Genomic DNA, 19,411 nt, shown 5'->3' with positions numbered 1-19,411 from the left:
CCCATGCCAGTATCTTTAAATCTTTTATCTCAGGCTGCTAATATTTCCAATTAAGAGCTCTTCCAGTGACTACCCAGAATCTGGCTCATAATGGGGAGAAAACTCTTGGAATTTCTACAGTAATGGTCTAAAAGATACTTCACCAGCCTTCTACTGGGTCAGGAACAGTTGGAAGTACAATACTAGAATCTGTTTCCTCAACAGATTTTCTGCCATTCTCTCTCTTTGTTCTTTTTTTAAAGATTTTATTTATTTACTTTTAGAGAAGGGAAAGAGAAGGAAAGAGGGATAGAAACATCAATGTGTGGTTGCATATCACATGCCACCTACTAGGGACCTGGCCCTCAACCCAGGCATGTGCCCTGGCTGGGAATCAACCCTTTGGTTCACAGGTCAGTGCTCAATCCATTGAGCTTCACCAGCCAGGGCTTCTCTCTCAATTCTTGAGGAGTATGATGCCTTTAATGCTGAAATTTTGGGAATTCAGTGACTAAGATGAGACATGTATTTTTCAGATGTGCTAAGTGAGGTCCACTTCCCCATATGCTGTCTGACTTCTTCAGCTTTGTGTCCATTCTCCTTAAAATGAGGGATTTTCATTTAAAAAATCCCATCATAATTTTAATGCGGTTTCAGAAGGGAGCAGAGCTCAATATGTGTGATTACTACAACATCTCTAATCAGAAGCATCAACAATTGACCCAAACTGTAAATGGCGGTAAGGTATCAGAACAGAAACATAGTTCCATTATAGGCAACAGCTAGGTCACACTAGAGTGGCATCTTCCCCTCTGAGAGCCAAAATCTGTGGTTGGCAAACTACAGAATGGTCAGAGAAGAGAGATGGTGGTGGTTCAAGATGCAAAACCCAATTAGTGAGAAGCAACTGAAGGAATTACTGAGAGGTATCTGTAGAAAAGAAGATGTTGTGGGCAAAATTTGAATGCAGCTAAGTTGACAATCTGTGGGACAATTAATTATATTGACTCTCTATTCAAAGATTGTGGAAAGGTAAGGACATTATAGCTATTATTAAATATTTAATTGACTGTTGTATTCACAACGGATTAGATATTAAGTTTGGTTTTCAGGGACATGAAAATGATAACTAAACCAAGGGAAATCAAAGTACCTTTGTCTCAGAAAAGAAAACTTACCACAGGTATCTGAGACACAGGTGTGACCAAGCAAATGGCATCAATGCATTTACTGGAGGCATAAAGATATTAACAAACTTTAAAGTGTATACCATGTATAAAATGAGTAGCAGTATTGAAAGTCCAATATTTCTAAAGAAACCATATATTTCAACATTTATTTATAATATTCCATTCTTGGACATCAATGTATCTTGGACTTTGTATCTGTATCATTTTGTATCTTTTACCAAGCATATGGCAGGATGAATCTATCCAGTAGGACTCTGGTAACCTCTCTAATGATTAGGTCTAACATTAACATTAACATTAACATTAACATTAACATTAACATTAACATTAACATTAACATTAACATTAACATTAACGTTAACATTTATTATCGTTGGAATTGTCCAAGAGAGATTGACTGGCATATGTCATATGTCAGATTGACTCTCATATGCCATATATTAGGTATATCCCTGAGAATAAAATGGAACTAAAAATATTTAATCACCTTTTAATAGCAAAGATTGTATTCCTGAAAGGTGATTTAAAAAAACGTGGTTGCCAATGGAATAATTAATTGTGTCCACTGTACAATATCCGGTCTTTAGTTTTTCTTTTCTCTCCTTTCACTCTTTTGGGTCATTTAACATCACTGTGTAAACCACAAAAATGTGGCTATTTACATGTGGGTTTTTCTAGAAAAAAATCACCTAGCTACAATTATAGGGTAACCTGATGTTAACTGTTATTCGTATTTGTTGTTTTCAATAAATAGTCATTACATTCCAAAGTTGTTATTTGAATTACCCAATAGAAGAAATAACAAAAGCATGGTGGATTCACACTAATTATAATTTAACAGTTGGGAATACATTTGACTCTATAACCCATTTCTCTAGCTTACACAGGAAGGCCATGAGACCTCAAGAGAAGTCAAAGACTTGCTCAGTCCTGCCTAGGATGTAGTAGATTATAGGGGGAGAGTTAGAAGGAGAAGACATGACATTTTTCTTGGGAAGTTTCTAATCCCAAAGGAAGAAACTGAATACCACACTAATATCTACTAGAAGCAGTTTAAGGTACAGAGAACCCAAAATATTGTAATTATACTTCATTATAATTATTCCTGCTAGCTTAGGAATTCAGTTCCAACAAAATAGAAGAAAAGCTGGCACTCTGAAATTTGAACTCCAGGAAAGGTCTGTGTTGGGTGGCTTGCCCCACAGTCTCCTTTCTGCAACTACTTCTATGCTAGAAACTTTCATCATTAAATGACTAAGAGTAAATTGGGAATGAGAGATAAATATAACAGTAATAATAAAAGTCAATGTTAGCTACCAAACAATTAGATTGCAAACAAGCATGAAAATAAGTGCCCCTTAAATTTAATAGGAGGATACTGAGTATCTCGTGAAAAGGAAATGGGAGCTTTGAATTTTGGTGTTATGTTTACAGAAGATCTCCCAAAAAAGAGATGTGGAAGGTATTATTCATTGCAGGAAAGCAGATGGTCTAATAAGATGGATTAAAGTATCACATTTTCTTTTTGAGGTGATTTATATTTAAATGAGTTCTTCACAATCCTTTAAACTCAAGGAGAAATTGCTTATCAATGTTCTTTGCTATAGGCGTGGTTTTACATAACAACAAATTTTACAGAAGTTCCTCAAAAGAAAATATTGATTTAAGGAACATCACAGGATATTTTTGTTCCAGAAATGCTTTAGATTACTGACACAGACAACACGTGACAAACTTCCTAAAGCCTTCATTTCTCTAGTAGGAAGTATAGGCAGTGTATCTTTGCTCAGTAGAAAATATATTTGAAATATAATTTTTTAATAAACATGATTCTTTTCTCTCTGGTTTGTCATTCATATGAACTTAAAACAAGTCAGGGAGACTCTGCCATGTGCTGGGTAGACAAGTGGCAGGAACCTGGCAGGAAATGCCTGGATATGCCTGGATATGCCTGGATATGCCTGTGTTACCACCAATCCCAGGTGTCTCCCACTTTACCCAATGTGTGACTGTGAGACAGAACTTCCATAGGATGCCTTGTCATTTCTCACAATGTGAGGCATAGTCACTGTGCTCATTTGAGTGAGCCTCAAGCAGTGGTGGGAGGCATTTGAGCCCTAATTTATTCCTATCTCTCATAGGCCCCATGTGCCTTATCACAGAAAATCTGCTTTTTCCTCAGCCCTCAATACCTTGAGGGTGACTACCAAAAGGCTGGCTCCTCTGTGTCATACATAGCTCAGGGCCCACATTCTAGCAGGTTCTCCCTAAGGAAGACTTCCCAGGTAGCCTCATGATAGTGTAATCCTGGGACAAGGTTCTGGTAGCATCTGAGATTGACACTACAAATAGGAAAGGAGAGTGGACTTACCCACAAGACCTAGGCTGGGCTATCATTAACTGGTTATGTGGTTGTGGAAAAATCTGTTTGCTTCCTTGAGCTTTGTTTTCTCCTGGGAAAGTGAGGCAGCTAGATTGCAGCAATGGCTTTCAAAACTGTATTATTTATTTTTTAAGTGAAACTTTTTACAAATGAAGTTGTATGTTGAATCCTAGTGGATAAAACAGATGGAGGTGACAGTACCCATCTTGGAGCAAAGGCTAGACTGGAGAGACACAAGTTCATTCACCTCCTATGCCCTCTAACCTCCTCTTGTCTCTAAGGATCCTTAGAGGATCTAAAGCTGTACAACCAAATGTCAGCATGGGTACTGGGTCACCTCCAGGTTTATCCCAGTTCTCATATTCTATGATTCTAAACCATATCTGTAGACACAGGAAAAGGGCATTAGATTCATATGAGAAGACAACTAAAAATTAAGGTCAGGGTTGATAATTCAGAGGAGACGTGATGTGGGAAAACATGTAATCAGTGACTTGCCTGGGGGAGGCCAGGGACACAGGGACATTGTGGGTGGTGAGATTCTAAACTGGGTCCTAAAATTTTGCAGGTTGCAGTCATGGGAGTTGAGCTTCATAATCACGGTTATGAAATCTGTTAAATTTTGCTGCAGTTAATTTAATTATATAGAATTTTATTTGTAGCCTGATAGCATTATTTCATGAATTGACTTTATTTTCTTAAAGATTATTTGATATTGAGATAATCAACTTCCAATTAAGATCCAACTATTACTTATTAACATCAGCATACATTTTCACTTTTCCTTTTGTTAATATATAAATTTTAAACAAATTGGCACATGTTCTCTGAAAAGTGAAAGATCATATCCCACTGTTGCAACCATAGCTTTATAAACTTTATGTTGGATCCATATTAAACTCTATTAACTCCTGCCAGCGCCTCTGGCTCTGCCTGTGTCTGTGATTGACAGTGTCTTTGGTTTCATTCTGGCACATCTGTGGCCACACCCTGTTCACTTACCTGCCTCTGCCTTCTGCTGCTTTTCAATCTTCTCCAGGCGCCCTAGCAAGGAGTCAATTTTTGTTTTGATCTGCGTTAATTCTTTCTTGATTGTCTGTAACTCATCTGATTTCACTGGAAAGGGGGAAAGGGACAGAAAGCAACAGAAATTCAAAGGTACCACACTCAGCATGCATCTCCCAGTCACCCTGCGTTTTCTCCAGATGGTGTGAAACCTCCAATGGTACTTTTCAAGTCTTATCAGGTCCTCATTACCTGCAGCTTATTCTAGAATACAAGTAACTTGATTACAAATAGTGTTTCTCTGTGAGGTAAGCACCAAAGTTTATGCAAAAAGATAGAGGGATCTAGAAATATTTAAAAAATATTTTTTTTAGAGAGAGGAGAAGGGAGGGTGAAAGAGAGGGAGAGAAACATCCATGTGTGAACACTGATGTGTTGTTGCCTCTCATGCCAGCCCACAACCCAAGCATGTGCCCTGACTGGGAATCAAACTGGTGACCTTTTGGTTCACAGGCCAGCACTCAACCCACTGAACCACACCATCCAGGGTGGGATCTAGAAATACTTTATAAAATAACTGTGTTAATTCAGTTTTGGCCAATAGTTGAGTAACTAAAATGGACCCAGATTGAGGGAGGATTAAAGCATGACAGGTGTATTAGTGCTACTTTTAGGACCATGCTGTAATGCATATTTTAGTACTCAATGATCTTTTTAATTTAGTTCTTTGCTGACTGATTGAAATCAAGATACCACATTTATCTTCTAAAATGTGTTAGACGTTAGAGAAGTTTCTCTAGCTCACAGAACGCTTGCTACTTGACCTGTTAAAATCAAACAAAAATACAAAAGAAACAGGTAGTGGGTTTTGCCTATTTTTTTAAATCCCTGATGCTAGAGGGAAAGAAAATTCACTGAAGTTCCCATTAGTATTTTTACAGTAATAGTTCTCATTCCAGGCTTTTGCTGTTTACTGTAGTTTCAAAGATTAAAAAAATGGTACCAATAGAAGATTGACAATTTTTCATTTTGCCAAGTAAGAATGTAAAATAACAATGTTTGTAAACATTCTACTATCAACTATAATTATAAAGAAAAGGATTTAATAAAAGGACAATTTCATATTTACTAAACACTCCATTAAATGAAATATGTTAATGTTTATGAAAATTTTACTGTACCATCCTTATTTTCTCACTTTGATGAGAACCTTTGGAAATGTTGTCATTAACCCACAATAACCAGAGCCTAAAGATCTTAAACTTGTCATTATGGACCAGCTACACTTTGCAGTGAGCATTTACTAGGTGGATTTTGGGATGTCTGTGCCTCAGCAGAGAGCTATGCTCAAGGTCTGGGGCATTGATCTTGAGGTCAGCAACTACTCTTTGTTACTTTTCCTTTCAATTTTATAAAGATCTCAACTTGTATATTCCCCAGAAATTCTGGATGAAACTGAGTGTTTAGCTCAATTCTTAGTCTTCAGGAAATTTATTACAAATAACAAAAACTAAGTGCAATCTGTATTTGCTTGAGATAGAGTTATTTGTCAACTAAGATACAACATATAATATACATGATTAATTATGCATTCACATAAATAATTGCTCAAAGGAAGAACAGTTTTTTTCCAATATAAAAATAAAACATCCTTTTCTATGATAAAATCACAAGTTTTTCATACAAAAATAATTTTACTTGTAAAGTAGTTTACAAAATAAAAACTGCAGGAATCAGGGGGCCCATAGAGTAGTGTTCCTACTCTAGAAAACCCAACCTAAAGGAGAATATAGTTTAAAGTAGAGAATTGCTCCTTAGGTTAATTATTTTAGACATAGAAGTGTCATTGTTGAATTGCAGCTAAATTTGAAAAACACCATCTGTTACAATTGCAAACTGATTCTTTGAAGAATTATTTCGATTCCCTTTGATGAAAGCATATAATGTAGTTTTACTTAAATCTCATAAATTTATATTTAAGAGATCTTAAATTTAATAGAACATATTTTATCTTATGGCATTAGCTTTCAGTGCAGGAGAAATAAGGATATGGCTGGAAAGTAACAGACTAGATTTCTTAATAAGTGGAGCCACTCCTCAGCCCAGGACTAATTTTAGTCTATCTCTTTAAAAAAATAAATAAACCACAAATGCCCAGTTTTATGGAAACTACATTAAAAACCAATGACAAATCTGGACTCACCAAGTAAGAACTTGTAAGTGTGCAGGGAGTTAAGGTTTCCTTTGTATAGATTCATGTCCAGTATTATAGGAACACTTTTGATCAAAACTCGATCACTATGAAGTTGAAATCTAATTAGTTAATACTCTTTGAGTTTAGAGACAACAAGGATGTAACCACACAGGTTTTGTCTCTCTGTCCTGGCCCTTAACATGGCATGGTGAATTGGTCTGCAGCCCTGTGTAGGTTGCCTGGTTCCTTTCTTGGAATGACTGGCAACAAGTGCTCAAAGAGCCTGGAAATTTCTGCTCTTGTGCCTGGATTCCAGAAGGGATCCCTAGGATGAGCCATCTCTGTGCTTTCTCTCTTCTCTGCCTTTTTTTTTTCTACCCTTTAAAACCCCTGTTAACAATTTCTCTACTGCTTGGTGGATGACAGTAATTCCCTGTTGATTTTTACCTATTCCATCAAAATTGGCATATACTTCATGACACATTTCTTAGCTTTGAATTAAAAAATTGTTTGCAACTTTGATTTATGATATTTAAAAAAAATCAGTTTAGAATTCAGATGAGTCTTAGGTCCAAAGCACCCCTGTCCATTTTTTTCTTTTCTTATTTCTTGTGCATTTAAAATAATTAATTAATTAATTAGTTAATTAATTAATCTTTAGAAGGGGAAGGAAGGAGAGAGGAAGAGAAATATCAATGTATGGTTGCTTCTCATGTGTCCCCTGCTGGGAACTGGCCTGCAACCCAGGTGTGTGCCCTGACTGGGAATCGAACCACGATCTTTTGATTCGCAGGCCTGCATTCAATCCACTGAGCTACACTAGCCAGGTTCTTGTGCATTTTAATTACACTCATCATTGGGCTTCTGCTTTCTATCTGCCAAGCCTCTTTTATGGGGCCCTCAGATAATATGTACATGTGATAAGCCTTTCCTGCTGAAAATTCTAAATGTCCCAAATTTTATAGGAAAAAATACCAGAAACACTCATATGTGCACAAACCTAACTCTCTAAACTAGTATTCACAGTCTGCTCCAAAGGATAATCCCAAGTATGCATTCTATTTCCTTTCAAAGAAAACTCTTCACTTGAATAGAAAAGTTAGTGCTACCCAATTAGTGTGTGGAACCTGATAGACTCTACTACACACCTATGTCCCTAGGGGAATCACTTGTAACAGCTCAGACTTTGGTTCACCATCTACAACTTCCATTCTTGTTGTGAAAATTTATTGAGATAATGCACATAAAGCAATTAGCACCACGCCCGCAACATTATCCGTGCCAATAAATGGTAGAAGCAGAAGATATTTTTCCAATTATTATATTTATTTTTTATTTTTAATATATTTTATTGATTATGTTGTTACAGTTATCTCATTTTTTTCTCCCCTTTATTTCCTTCCACCCTGTACCCATCTTCCATCATCATTCCCCCACTTTAGTTCATGTCCATGGGTTATACATATAACTTCTTTGGCTTTTCCATTTCCCACACTATTCTTAACCTCCCCATCTATTTTGTACCTATGATTTATGCTTCTCATTTCCTGTATGTTTTCCCTCTTCCTTCCCGTCTCCCTCCCCACTGATAACCCTTCATGTGATCTCTATTTCTGTGAATATATTCCTGTTGTAGTTATTTGCTTAATTCATTTTTGTTTTGTTTTTGTATTTTTAGGTTTGGTTGCTGATAGCTGTGAGTTTGTTGTCACTTTACTGTTCATAGTTTTGATAATCTTTTTCTTATTTAAGTCCTTTTAACATTTCATATAATGAAGGCTTAGTGATGATGAAATCCTTTAACTTGACCTTATCTGGGAAGCACTTTATCTGCCCTTTCCATTCTAAATGATAGCTTTGCTGGACAGAGTCATCTTGGATGTAGGTCCTTGCCTTTCATGACTTCAAATACTTCTTCCCAGTCCCTTCTGGCCTGCAAGGTTTCTTTTGAGAAATCAGCTGATAGTCTTATGGAAGTTCCTTTGTAGGTAAGTGTCTCATTTTCTCTTGCTGCTTTTAAGATTCTCTCCTTATCTTTAATCTTGGCTAATGTAATTATTATGTGCCTTGCTATGTGCTTCCTTGGTCTAACTTTTTTTGGACTCTTTGAGCTTCCTGGACTTCCTCAAAGTCTATTTCCTTTGCCAGAGTGGGGAAGTTCTCCTTCATTTAAAAAAAAAATCTATCTCTTCCTCTTCTCCTTCTGGCACCCCTATGTTTCACATTTTGGAAGGTTTAAAGTTGTCCTGGAGGTTCCTAAACCTCTCCTCATATTTTTTGAATTATTGTTTCTTCATTTTGTTCTGGTGGAATGTTTATCTCTTCCTTCTGCTCCAAACCATTGATTTGAGTCCCAGTTTCCTTCTCTTCACTGTTGGTTCCCTGTACATCTTCCTTTGTTTCACTTTTCATAGCCTTCACTTTTTACTCTATTTTGTGACCATTCTCAACCAATTCTGTTGAGCATCCTGATTACCAGTGTTTTTAACTCTGCCTCTGAGAAGTTGGCTATCTCTTTATCTCTTAGTTGTATTCTTTCTGGAGCTTTGATCTGTTCTTTCATTTGGGCCATATTTTTTTGTCTTGGCATGCCTATTACTTAGTATGGGGCAGAATCTTACATATTCACCAAAATGGGGCAATCTACTTTGCTGAGCTGTGGTGCTGCACGTGGGCGAGGGGGTCCAAGAGGAAACAATGCTGCTGTTCAGTTTTCTGCCTACTTTTAGTCACTTCCTCTGCTACCCACAAGCAAATTGGGCCCTTCTGTTGCTGATTCCCAAGTGGGTGGGTTTGTGTACATTCTAAGACCCTGTGGGTTTTTTCAAGGAACACTCCTGTGAGGATGGGAGCTTCTCCAGTTGCCTCAACCCTCACAGGTTTTTCCAGTCAGAGGTTTTGAGGCTTTATTTCCCCAAGCTGGAACCCTGGGTTGTGTGGTCTGTTTTGCTCTCCAGTTGCTCCTCTGGGTTTATCCACACACAAATTTGGGACTGCCCACTCCACCAGCTGCCACCTGGCCTCCAGTACTCTACCCTGGCTGCCTGTCTCTGCCTCTCTTACTGGTTTTAATGAATGTTGCTTCTTTAGTTTCTTGGTTGTTGGATTTCCATACAGTTAGATTTTCTGGAAGTTCTGGTTATTTTCTGTTTTTACTTTATTGTTGTCCTCCTTTTAGTTGTGTGAGCAGGAAAGTGTATCTACCTCCACCTCCACCTTGGCCAGAAGTCTCCCACTCCATTCTTAGTAGGACTTAGCTCAGCATGTTGAACACAGAAAACACTTAGCAAATAACACACAATCTGTAGGTATGTGTATATAGCTATGGTTACTGTATGCCAATTTCAAGCAGACCACCAAAGTTGATTAAAAGCTTCATGTATGTGCTGGGCACTATATTGAAGCTGACTATGAAATATGAAGTTATATAAGCAAACAAAAAGTGCAGAAAGAAAACTAGTGTGGAAATATTCTTTTCCATTATCATAAGCACTGTGACAAAAAAAGTAAGAAAAGAACACCTGCCTTTAGCAAATACCATTTTGCATTTTTTCCCAATTCTACCTCAACCATTCATTCAAAAGCCATACTTCTGGTATTTAAAGACACATCACATTGACTAGAACACCTTTTTAATGTATATTAAAATTAAATTAAATCTCAATAGTGTTAGATATCGCAACCAAGGAATATTTCTCTTACTAAGAATAATACTGAATACTTTTAATTGATTTGCTGTTGTACAATTGTTTCATAATAGTCCCCTGATGTAGACAAGTGGGGAGATTGGGCAATTAGATATAATTATTAGATGTGTGAATTTTGCAATTTAAAAATTATGAGTGTGAGGATCTGAGAATACTGTCTTACTTCTCAATTGGCTCCCAATCTTTTCTCTTTGCCTCCTCCTTTACAGCTCTGGCCACACTACTCATAACTCCTTTTCTGTGTCATGTTTTCAGCATCCAAACTTTTGTTTCTGTGGTTTTTATTGGTTTGCACCACTCTCTTATTCTTCCTAGTACATGCACTTTAATTCTTAAACATTCAGCTCAAATGTTACCTAGGCTTTGAAGTCTCCTTCCATGCTTGGTCCTCTTCTTCACCATACTTCACCCTACCCATACTCCTTTCAGGTGACACTTTGAATGACCATTTCTTCAAAGATCTTTCTCTGACATCAGAGCTGACAACACCAGTTTTTTCTACATGTTCGGGTAGACAGTATAAGGTTACCATGCAGCTGATTCTACACAGTTAAGCTGCACTTATTGGAAAAAGGCTCCTTAGGGAACATTTCCATAGTGAGAAGACATTTCTATTTGTTACAAAGGCTGATACTTGCCATTTGCATTTGTATGTGGAGATCAGGAATGTAACTGTCCTATAAAGCCAAGAACACTCTTACACAATGAGGAATTGCTGTGGCCAATGGGTCATTAATGTTTCTATTGATAAACTTTGTCTTAAAAGTGACTACATGACAAAGAATCCACAGACATTTAATATTTATGTTTGAAATTAAGTTAATATTACCATAGTAGAAAAAATGTTCTGTAAACCTAGAAGGCAATTTAACATTCAATTTTTCACAGCAAGAACCAATTCAAAACTTTCTTTGCTTTTGAGAATAATCGAGAGCATATAACACTGGTTAGGGATTGCTTCTGAAACCATTTTCTTTTATTACTAAGAATTTAAAAAGGAATTGTTTATCTACTCACAGAGCAGATAGACAAATGGGTAGATAAGTACAGAAAGATCTGTAAATCTATTTAAATTGCTATTTAGGTGATAGTAGCTAAGTCAAATTCTGAGTCACATTCTGAGCACACTAATCTTTTGTCAGCATCACCAAAGCATCAGTGCTTTCCTGCTTTCTGAACTACTTTTTTGGATATTTTCATGTGAAAACAAAGTATTTCAGCAGTGATTCTGTCTTGGCACTTCTGATATTACTGAAAGGTAAAGGGCAGTGTTCTACAGTAGACATAGCATATAGTATAAGAAGAGGTCCAGGTTGCAGTCTTAGCTCTACCATTTACTAGCCATGTGACCTCTCTGTGTTTACTTATCAATAAATTGGGATAACAGTATTTGCCTTATGTGTCTTAAAGGGTTGGAATGCCAAGCAACCACAAAGACCTTACAAGGGCCTCCCAAGCTGCACTGAATCTTGTCTCCTTCTATTTTTTTGCGCTAATTATCAGCTACACTTCCTCCCTGGCTCTGCTGCACCTCACTGGCTCCTTCACTGTTCCCTGACTATGCCAATTTAACATGTCTGTTCACCATTCTTTCTGCCAAGAATGCTCTGCTCTGATAGCTTCAGAGCACTTTCATACTCGTGAACTTTCCTGAGGTCTCTGCTCGCATATCACCAGGTCCAAGAGGTTGTCACAGTCTCTCCTATGATGTAGAGTTCTTCCATCTTTCTCTGTTGCTTTATTATACTTTATTCTTGGACATAGTGGTGATCTACCCTATACTATCTCATATTTTAATTTGTTTGCTTATTGTCTATCTCTTCTTTGATAGAATGTAATCTCAAAGAAGGCAGATCTTTCCTTCCCTTAGGAATATTATTCTAATAAAAAAATTAGAATTTTTTTTCTGAATCAGTGTATGTAAAAATTTAGAAGTGTGTTTAGTGAGACATTTTATGTCTTACTTTTTAATGATGTAAAATTATGCAAATATTTTATTTTTATGACATTAAATATGTTTTCAGGCACATAACTCTCAAAATAATTCTAGAATAGCATGGTAAGATGCTTTTAAAGTCTCTCCTATGTAATTTGCCTATATTAATTATCTTAATGCATTTTCAAATACTCATAACTGCACTAATTTGGCATATTGTGTCTATGAAAAGTAATATATGCGTTTTATTCAAAAGTGCAATAATTTATTCACTAAAATCATTATATTCTATTTTGGGACTTTAATATGGCACAAGCTAAGTGAGTCAACAGCTCATTATTTTCCCAGATAAAACAGTTTTCAAATTGGTCCTGAGTTCTCATCAGTCATATTTGTATCTATTTCTTCTTCTTTCCCATATATTTTGATAGGAAGCAGATACCATTTTTTATCCATTTTATATTTCTCTAGTATTTTATACACAGCAGACATTCCATAACTGTTTGGTTAACTATTGAATATAGGCATCCATGCAATGATATTTATCTCCACCCTTCTTTAAAAGAAAAAAAGTAGATTACTTACATTTAGAGCATGATGAAGAGGACCCGCTGATGGTAGATCTGGATCCACCTTTCATGGAAAAGACTCCTTTTCCTCTGCGTGTTGTTGTGACAGCTACCCTGGGGCGCTTCAGTGGGATAACTGCACGGGGAGGTGGAGGAACACGGCCATGGTAATCAAATAACCTGCACCAAACACAGATTTAATAAGATATGCTTATGCCTCAGTGTTCCATCAAATATGGGAAGTGATTAAGAGAATGACCTTGTAGAAAACGTTAATAAATGCTTTGGTTATTGGTATTCTTTAATATTTAGAAATGGGCACTTGTTGAAAGGTTCATTTTTTAAAAGAAATAAAAATACAGCCTATGCCTTGTGGACATTAGTATCTTGATCACCAATATGAGCTCATGTGTCACACATTATAGGCCATAAATATACTATGTGATTTATTCAGATTATACTTGTATCAGCATAATTTGTTTTCTTGGTTTCACCAATTTACCCTTCTTAGGAACAGAAATCTCCCATCTACATATCAGACACCTAGCAGCACACTAGCATGAAAAAAAGAAAAGATCATGGAAAATCAGGAACAAAGAAAAGTTTTGTCCAATCAGCAAATAGCTTAGGAACTTCCATTCAGGATGATGGCATATGTAAATACAGCTCACCTCCATGCACAACCACATCAGAATTGCAACTAAAATACAGAAGACCCATCACTCAGAACCATCACTCAGAACCATCACAGGCTGAGTTGAATGGAAGTCTGACAACTACAGAATTGAGGAAATCACATCTATCCAGATGGTAGGAAGGAGGTGGAAACATGGAATGGGCAAGTCCTACATCTACATGTGGTGGATAAAAATTTCAGAGGGATATTTTGGTAGTGAAGGGTCCCAGCCCCACACCAGGTCCCCTGGCCCAAGATTCCAGTGCCAGGGAGATAAATCCATATAATTTCTGGCTGCAAAATCCAGTAGGGATTGTGTCAGTGGAGGAAAATGCTGGATTCTCACACAGTTGTTCTTAAAGAACATACAAACACACTCATTCCCTCTGAGCTTTAGCACCAGGGTAGTAGCTTGCAAAGCATAGGTGGCATATATGGAGGAACTGGAGTGTCTGGCATTGGGCTAAGAGCTGGGGAACAGTTTTCTCTCAGACAGAGAGGCGGGCAGAGTCCATTGTCCCTTTGCTGAGCCTTCCCCCCAGAGACACAGAGCCAGCAGGGGGTACCATATTTGAGACTTGTGGAATAAGTGGAGGCAGCCTGGCTTCCTCACTCGGGTGTCTGAGTAGCTAAGGAAAACAATGTTCCCATAGCCTTGGAGGGGTCTAATAACTGGTGCTCTCATAGCCTTGAGACTGGGTCCAATAAACTGTTCCCATAACATGAAGTAGGCTTGCATGCACAGAATTATGTTATGTTATATAATTTCTGGCATCTTGCTGGCTCTATTCCCCTCTAGTACTTCAACAGGTAGGGACTTCCTGCTGGAGGCAATGATGATGAGAGACACACAAACTGCCATGCTGGGGAGCAGGGGCCATGACATAAAACATGCAGATAGATACGCAGCTTGCAGTGTGCATGGCTCACCCACCCATGAATAAAGGTATATCAGACATCCCAGTGGCTCCATGGATATTTTCTGTTTGCACGAATACCATGAACCTTCTTGGCCTTGGAGGGTCACAATACAAGATTCTATCAACCTGGCTAACACTCTTTGCCCTACCCTGGAGATCCCCCCGAGACTTTATCCCACCCAAATTATGAGCCCACTTAAACTGTTAACAGTGACTTTTTCATATGAATGGTTTGTCTTGGCTTATGCTTCACAACTTCCTAAATCCTGTCAAACAAGCAGCTGGACTCAATAGGCCCTCAGTACCTGCACCTCTTGCTAAGTGGCCCCAACTTGGCAGCCTAGATGGAAACCTTGACTTCTCTTAGCACCTTCAAGCCCAGTACAAGTAGCACACATCTCAGATTGCTTTAGAGCTCATATAGGGCAGCCATAGGTAGAACACAAGTGGGAGTGGACCTTGGTCTGCACCACCTGGGAAACCCCAGAGCCTGCATACCCAGCGGACAGCTACAGACTATGTCAGAGCACCAGTACCTTGTCCCTGCACAGCTAATTCTCCATGGAGAGCAGAGGTTGGTAGTCAGTGGTTATAGCAAGTCCTTGAACCTGACAGGCCTGGGTAAATCCATCCCACTCACCTTCCAGCAATAATCAAGTCTCAACTATAAGAGGAAGGTGTACTCAGCCCACACAAAGGGGGCACCTTGAGTTCCCAGCTTGAGTGATATGGGAAGCTGTGCTACTAGATCCTACATGACACCTACTACATTAGGCCATGCTAACAAGATGGAGAGTCTTAGCAATTCTACATAATACATAGAAACAAACACAGGAAGGCTGCCAAAATCAGGAAAAAAAGAAACATGGCCCAAATGAAAGACTAGAACAAAACTCCAGAAAAATAACAAAACAAAATGAATAAAATCAATGTACCATATGCAGAGTTCAAAGTACTGGTTATAAGGATGCTCAAGGAAATTAGCGAGGACCTCAGCAGCATAAAAAAAATCCAGTCAGAAACAAAGGATACACTAATTAAAATAAAGACCAATTTACAGGGAAACAATGGTAGAGTGGATGAAGCTGAGAATCAAATCAATGATTTCAAAATAAGGAAGCAAAAAACAACTAATCAGAACAGCAAGAAGAAAAGAGAATCCCCCCAAATAAAACAACAGTGTAAGCAGCCTCTGGGACAACTTCAAGCATTCCAACATTCTCATCATAGTGGTGCCAGAAGGAAAAGAGAAAGAGCAAGAAAGTGAAAATCTATTTGGAAAAAAATAAGAAAGAAAAATTTCTTAATTTAGTGAAGGAAATAAACATGCAAGTCCAGGAAGCACATAGAGTCCCAAACAAGATGGATGCAAAGAGGCTCTCACATATCATAGATATATGTGAGCCATATATAAGACATGTCACAATTAAAAAGCAAATGGTTAAAGAAAAAATAGAGAATCTTAAAAGCAGCAAGAGAAAAGAAGCTAGTTATCTACAGGGGAGTTCAAATAAGACCGTCAGCTGATTTCCCAAAATAAACTTTGCAGGCTAGAAGGGATTGACAAGAAATATTCAAAGTCATGAAAAATGGAAACCTATAGCCAAGATTGGTCTACCCAGTAAAGCTATCATTTAGAATTGAAGGACAGATAAAGAGCTTCTCAGATAAGAAAAAAACTAAAGAAGTTTGTCATCACTAAACCATTATTATATAAAATATTAAGGGGGCTTATTTAAGAAAATATAGATCAAAACCATGAACCATAAAATGGTAATAAATACGTGTCTATCAACAATTGAATCTAAAAAACAAACTAAGGAGACAAAAAGAATAGAGACAGACTCATGGATACAGAGACCATTTTGGTTGTTGATAGATGGGAAAGGGTGTGGGGGAATGGCCAAAGAAGTGAGAGGATTAAGAAGTGTAAATACATAGTTAAAGCCATGGGGATGTAAAGTGCAGAATAAGAAATGGAACAGCCAAAGAACTCATATGCATCACCTATGGACATGAACAATGGTGTGGAGATTGCCTGAGGGAGTGGGGGGCACTGGGTGGAGCAGAGCAAAGAGGAAAAAATTGGGAAACTGTAATAGCATAGTCAATAAAATATAATTAAACAAGGAAAATAACTCAGAAGGAAAGAAAATGAGAAGATGAGCTTAAAAAAAAGCAGCTGTGAGAGATGAATCAATAAAATGCATACCTCTGTTTAGGCCAAGGGTGTCAAACTCATTTTCACCAGAGAACACATCAGCCTCGTGGTTGGCTTTGGGCCAAAATAATTTTAGGACTATATAAATGTAACTAACTACTCCTTAACTGTTAAGGAGTTGAAATTATATTTGTCCCTTAGAAGGCAACCAAAAAGCTGATGTGGCCCCCAGTGAAAATGAGTTTGACACCACTGCTCAAAGCATTTTTAAGAGAGGGAATACTCCCCTGTAGAAGAAAGGGGACTGACTTTGACTGGAATGATCTAGCATGAGACAAAACTGTTGATTGAAGTACTTGTGGGAATATTCATCAGGAAATCTTTTTATTATTCTGACCATCTGGTGGACGTGCTAATGGAGACTAGAGATATTTGTATGGTTGGTTATTGAAAATTTTTTAACAGTAAATATACCACTAAAACTCTTAGAAGATTTTTTTAAATAGTGAAAAATGATATGTACTGCAATTAAAACATTTCCATTAAATAATAAAAGGAATAAAATTTACTCATTTGTATAAATATGCAACTCATAGATTCAATAGCTTTCTATTATTTATATTGCATACACAAGTTTTTACATGACTTACAACATTTGAGAAATATAAAAGTTCAGAGGAAAAATATGAGGATATGAGGATTTACTCATTTATTCAAAATTATATGCCCTGAAACACATGTGTTATTATGTTATGCATTATACAAAAATAGTGTTATCACTTTAGAATGATGATTGTTACATGTTGGGAACCACTCTGCCTGGTAAACTCCCCATATGTAAGGCTGAGTGAGCAACCTCCAGAATGCGAGCCACAAGGAGATAAAGCTTGTCTCTGGTAGCAAACGCTGCCTCTACTTACTCCCCTGCCCCAAAGCATGGTCGGTTAGTCCTTGACAGATAAGACTCCTCAGAGAGAGGGGCAACCTAAGTCACACATGATCATCTGGGAGGCCATCATGGAAGGACTTGGGGGGCTGCAGGGCTGCAACAAAGAGGAAGTGATGGACCCTTGCCCCCCAGCTCTTGTGACATAGCCCTAGTCCCCATTTCTGTCTGGGAGAAGCACTTTCTGGCTCTAATCCACTTAAGCCTGAAAACCTATGATGAGGAAGGTGGTGCAGCCCTTTGCCTTGCTAGAGAGGGGTCCGAGATGATCCGGCATAAGAAAGATTGTCCTGACAATCTTGTGAAGTCTGCTTCTCTAAGAATGCTTTTAGTTAAATGATAAAGTTCTGAGCAAGAAATGAGTTTGTTTTCCCAAAGTTCTGTAGCCTTTTAGCTAATAGACCCTGACTTAGAAAAAATCCTAGTGGTTCTTTGTATACTATCTACTGTTTTCTGCCTGACAATGATTAATAAGTTGTACCTGAACTCCTGTGCAAAAAAAAAAACCAAAAAAACAATAGAAGCCTGTCTAGGCAAGGGTCAGTGCACTCTCCCCTTGAGAGAATTGCCAGGTCGTCCTGAGGCACTCCCCACTTGAGGAAGTAGCTGTGCCATCCCTTTTCCTCCACAGGACTCTAGTCCATGTGAATTTGTCTCATGTCTCATCCATGACACTGTGGGCACTGCTGGTCAGTGCATGTGTCAGTTACATATTTACTATGACACTGTTTTGCAGATTATATTCTCATAATTTCTTTAAAATAGTCAATAGAAATAATCCAGCATAAAAGTTAGAGATGAGAAAACTAAAATAGGATGAGAAATTTTAAGAGCATTTTATAATAGGTTCTTACATAAAATTACATATTTACATTTATAGATACAAATGGAATAATTGTATTTGGAGAATAAGATATGAAATACAATAACAATTGAGATAGGCAGGTTTTCAAATATTCATTCAGTTGTGGGAAAAGAAATAGTATACGTCTTTTCATTCAGTTGTAGAAAAGAAAGTAGCATAAACCACATTTAAAACAGAACTTAGTGTAAGGAATGTACACCACACGAAGGCTAAAATGTTCAAACACATTTTGGAGACATACTGTGGAAAAACTAAGAGATATCTAGAAAGGAAAAGAAATGAAATGAGAGAATTCAAGGGAGGTGCCATCCTCTGCCGATTAGCTAAAATCACTAGAGGCAAAGAACTGTTCTCAAAGAAGAGGTGTGGGTATCCCCACATACAGCCCACTTCTTAGTGTGGGCAAGATGGCTGACAAGGATTATGAACACCATTCCTCCATATGGGCTGGAGAATCAGAAAGGTGAACGAAGCCTACCCCTCATTTCTGCCATGAACAATGTCTACATTACTTATTTACATGTTGAAGTCGCAGGACAGCTTAAGTCAGTCAATCAAAGTATGAGGGCAGTTTTCATGAGCTACAACACCCAAAGCTATTGAGGGAGAAGAAAATACAGCAATTGATTTATCTCTCTTCCAGGATAGACACAATGCTGCTGAGATTAAAGACAAGCTCTTTCAGAGAATCATTCTGCTAGGCCTTGAAAGTGCAATATAGCAGGTTCATTAAATAAGCAAATCTAAACATTTGATAAAGAAAATATCTACAGTACAGCTAAAATAGATAATGATGTAAGAGTGCTATAATGAAAATTCAGGCCAAATAAAACTGCCGTATTCATTGCTAATTCAGTTACAACTCAATCAAATAATGTTA

At 37.6% G+C, this 19,411-nt stretch overlaps 1 protein-coding gene across 1 annotated transcript in view; it reads right to left on the bottom strand.

Moving 5' to 3' along the window:
• RALYL (RALY RNA binding protein like) overlaps positions 1-19,411 on the bottom strand; it is a 477,858-nt gene that overhangs the window by 25,104 nt on the left and 433,343 nt on the right. The window contains exons 5-6 of the mRNA XM_053661126.1: positions 12,980-13,143; positions 4,555-4,668 (exon numbers count right to left, since the gene is read on the bottom strand). Coding sequence (XP_053517101.1) covers positions 4,555-4,668; positions 12,980-13,143 — 278 coding nt within the window. The remainder of the gene's footprint in view (positions 1-4,554; positions 4,669-12,979; positions 13,144-19,411) is intronic.

The sequence above is a fragment of the Artibeus jamaicensis genome, unplaced genomic scaffold (assembly GCF_021234435.1).
Source record: "Artibeus jamaicensis isolate MK-2021 breed Jamaican fruit bat unplaced genomic scaffold, CSHL_Jam_final scaffold_916, whole genome shotgun sequence".
NCBI lineage: Eukaryota > Metazoa > Chordata > Mammalia > Chiroptera > Phyllostomidae > Artibeus > Artibeus jamaicensis.
This window is presented reverse-complemented; position numbering and strand designations above follow the sequence as displayed.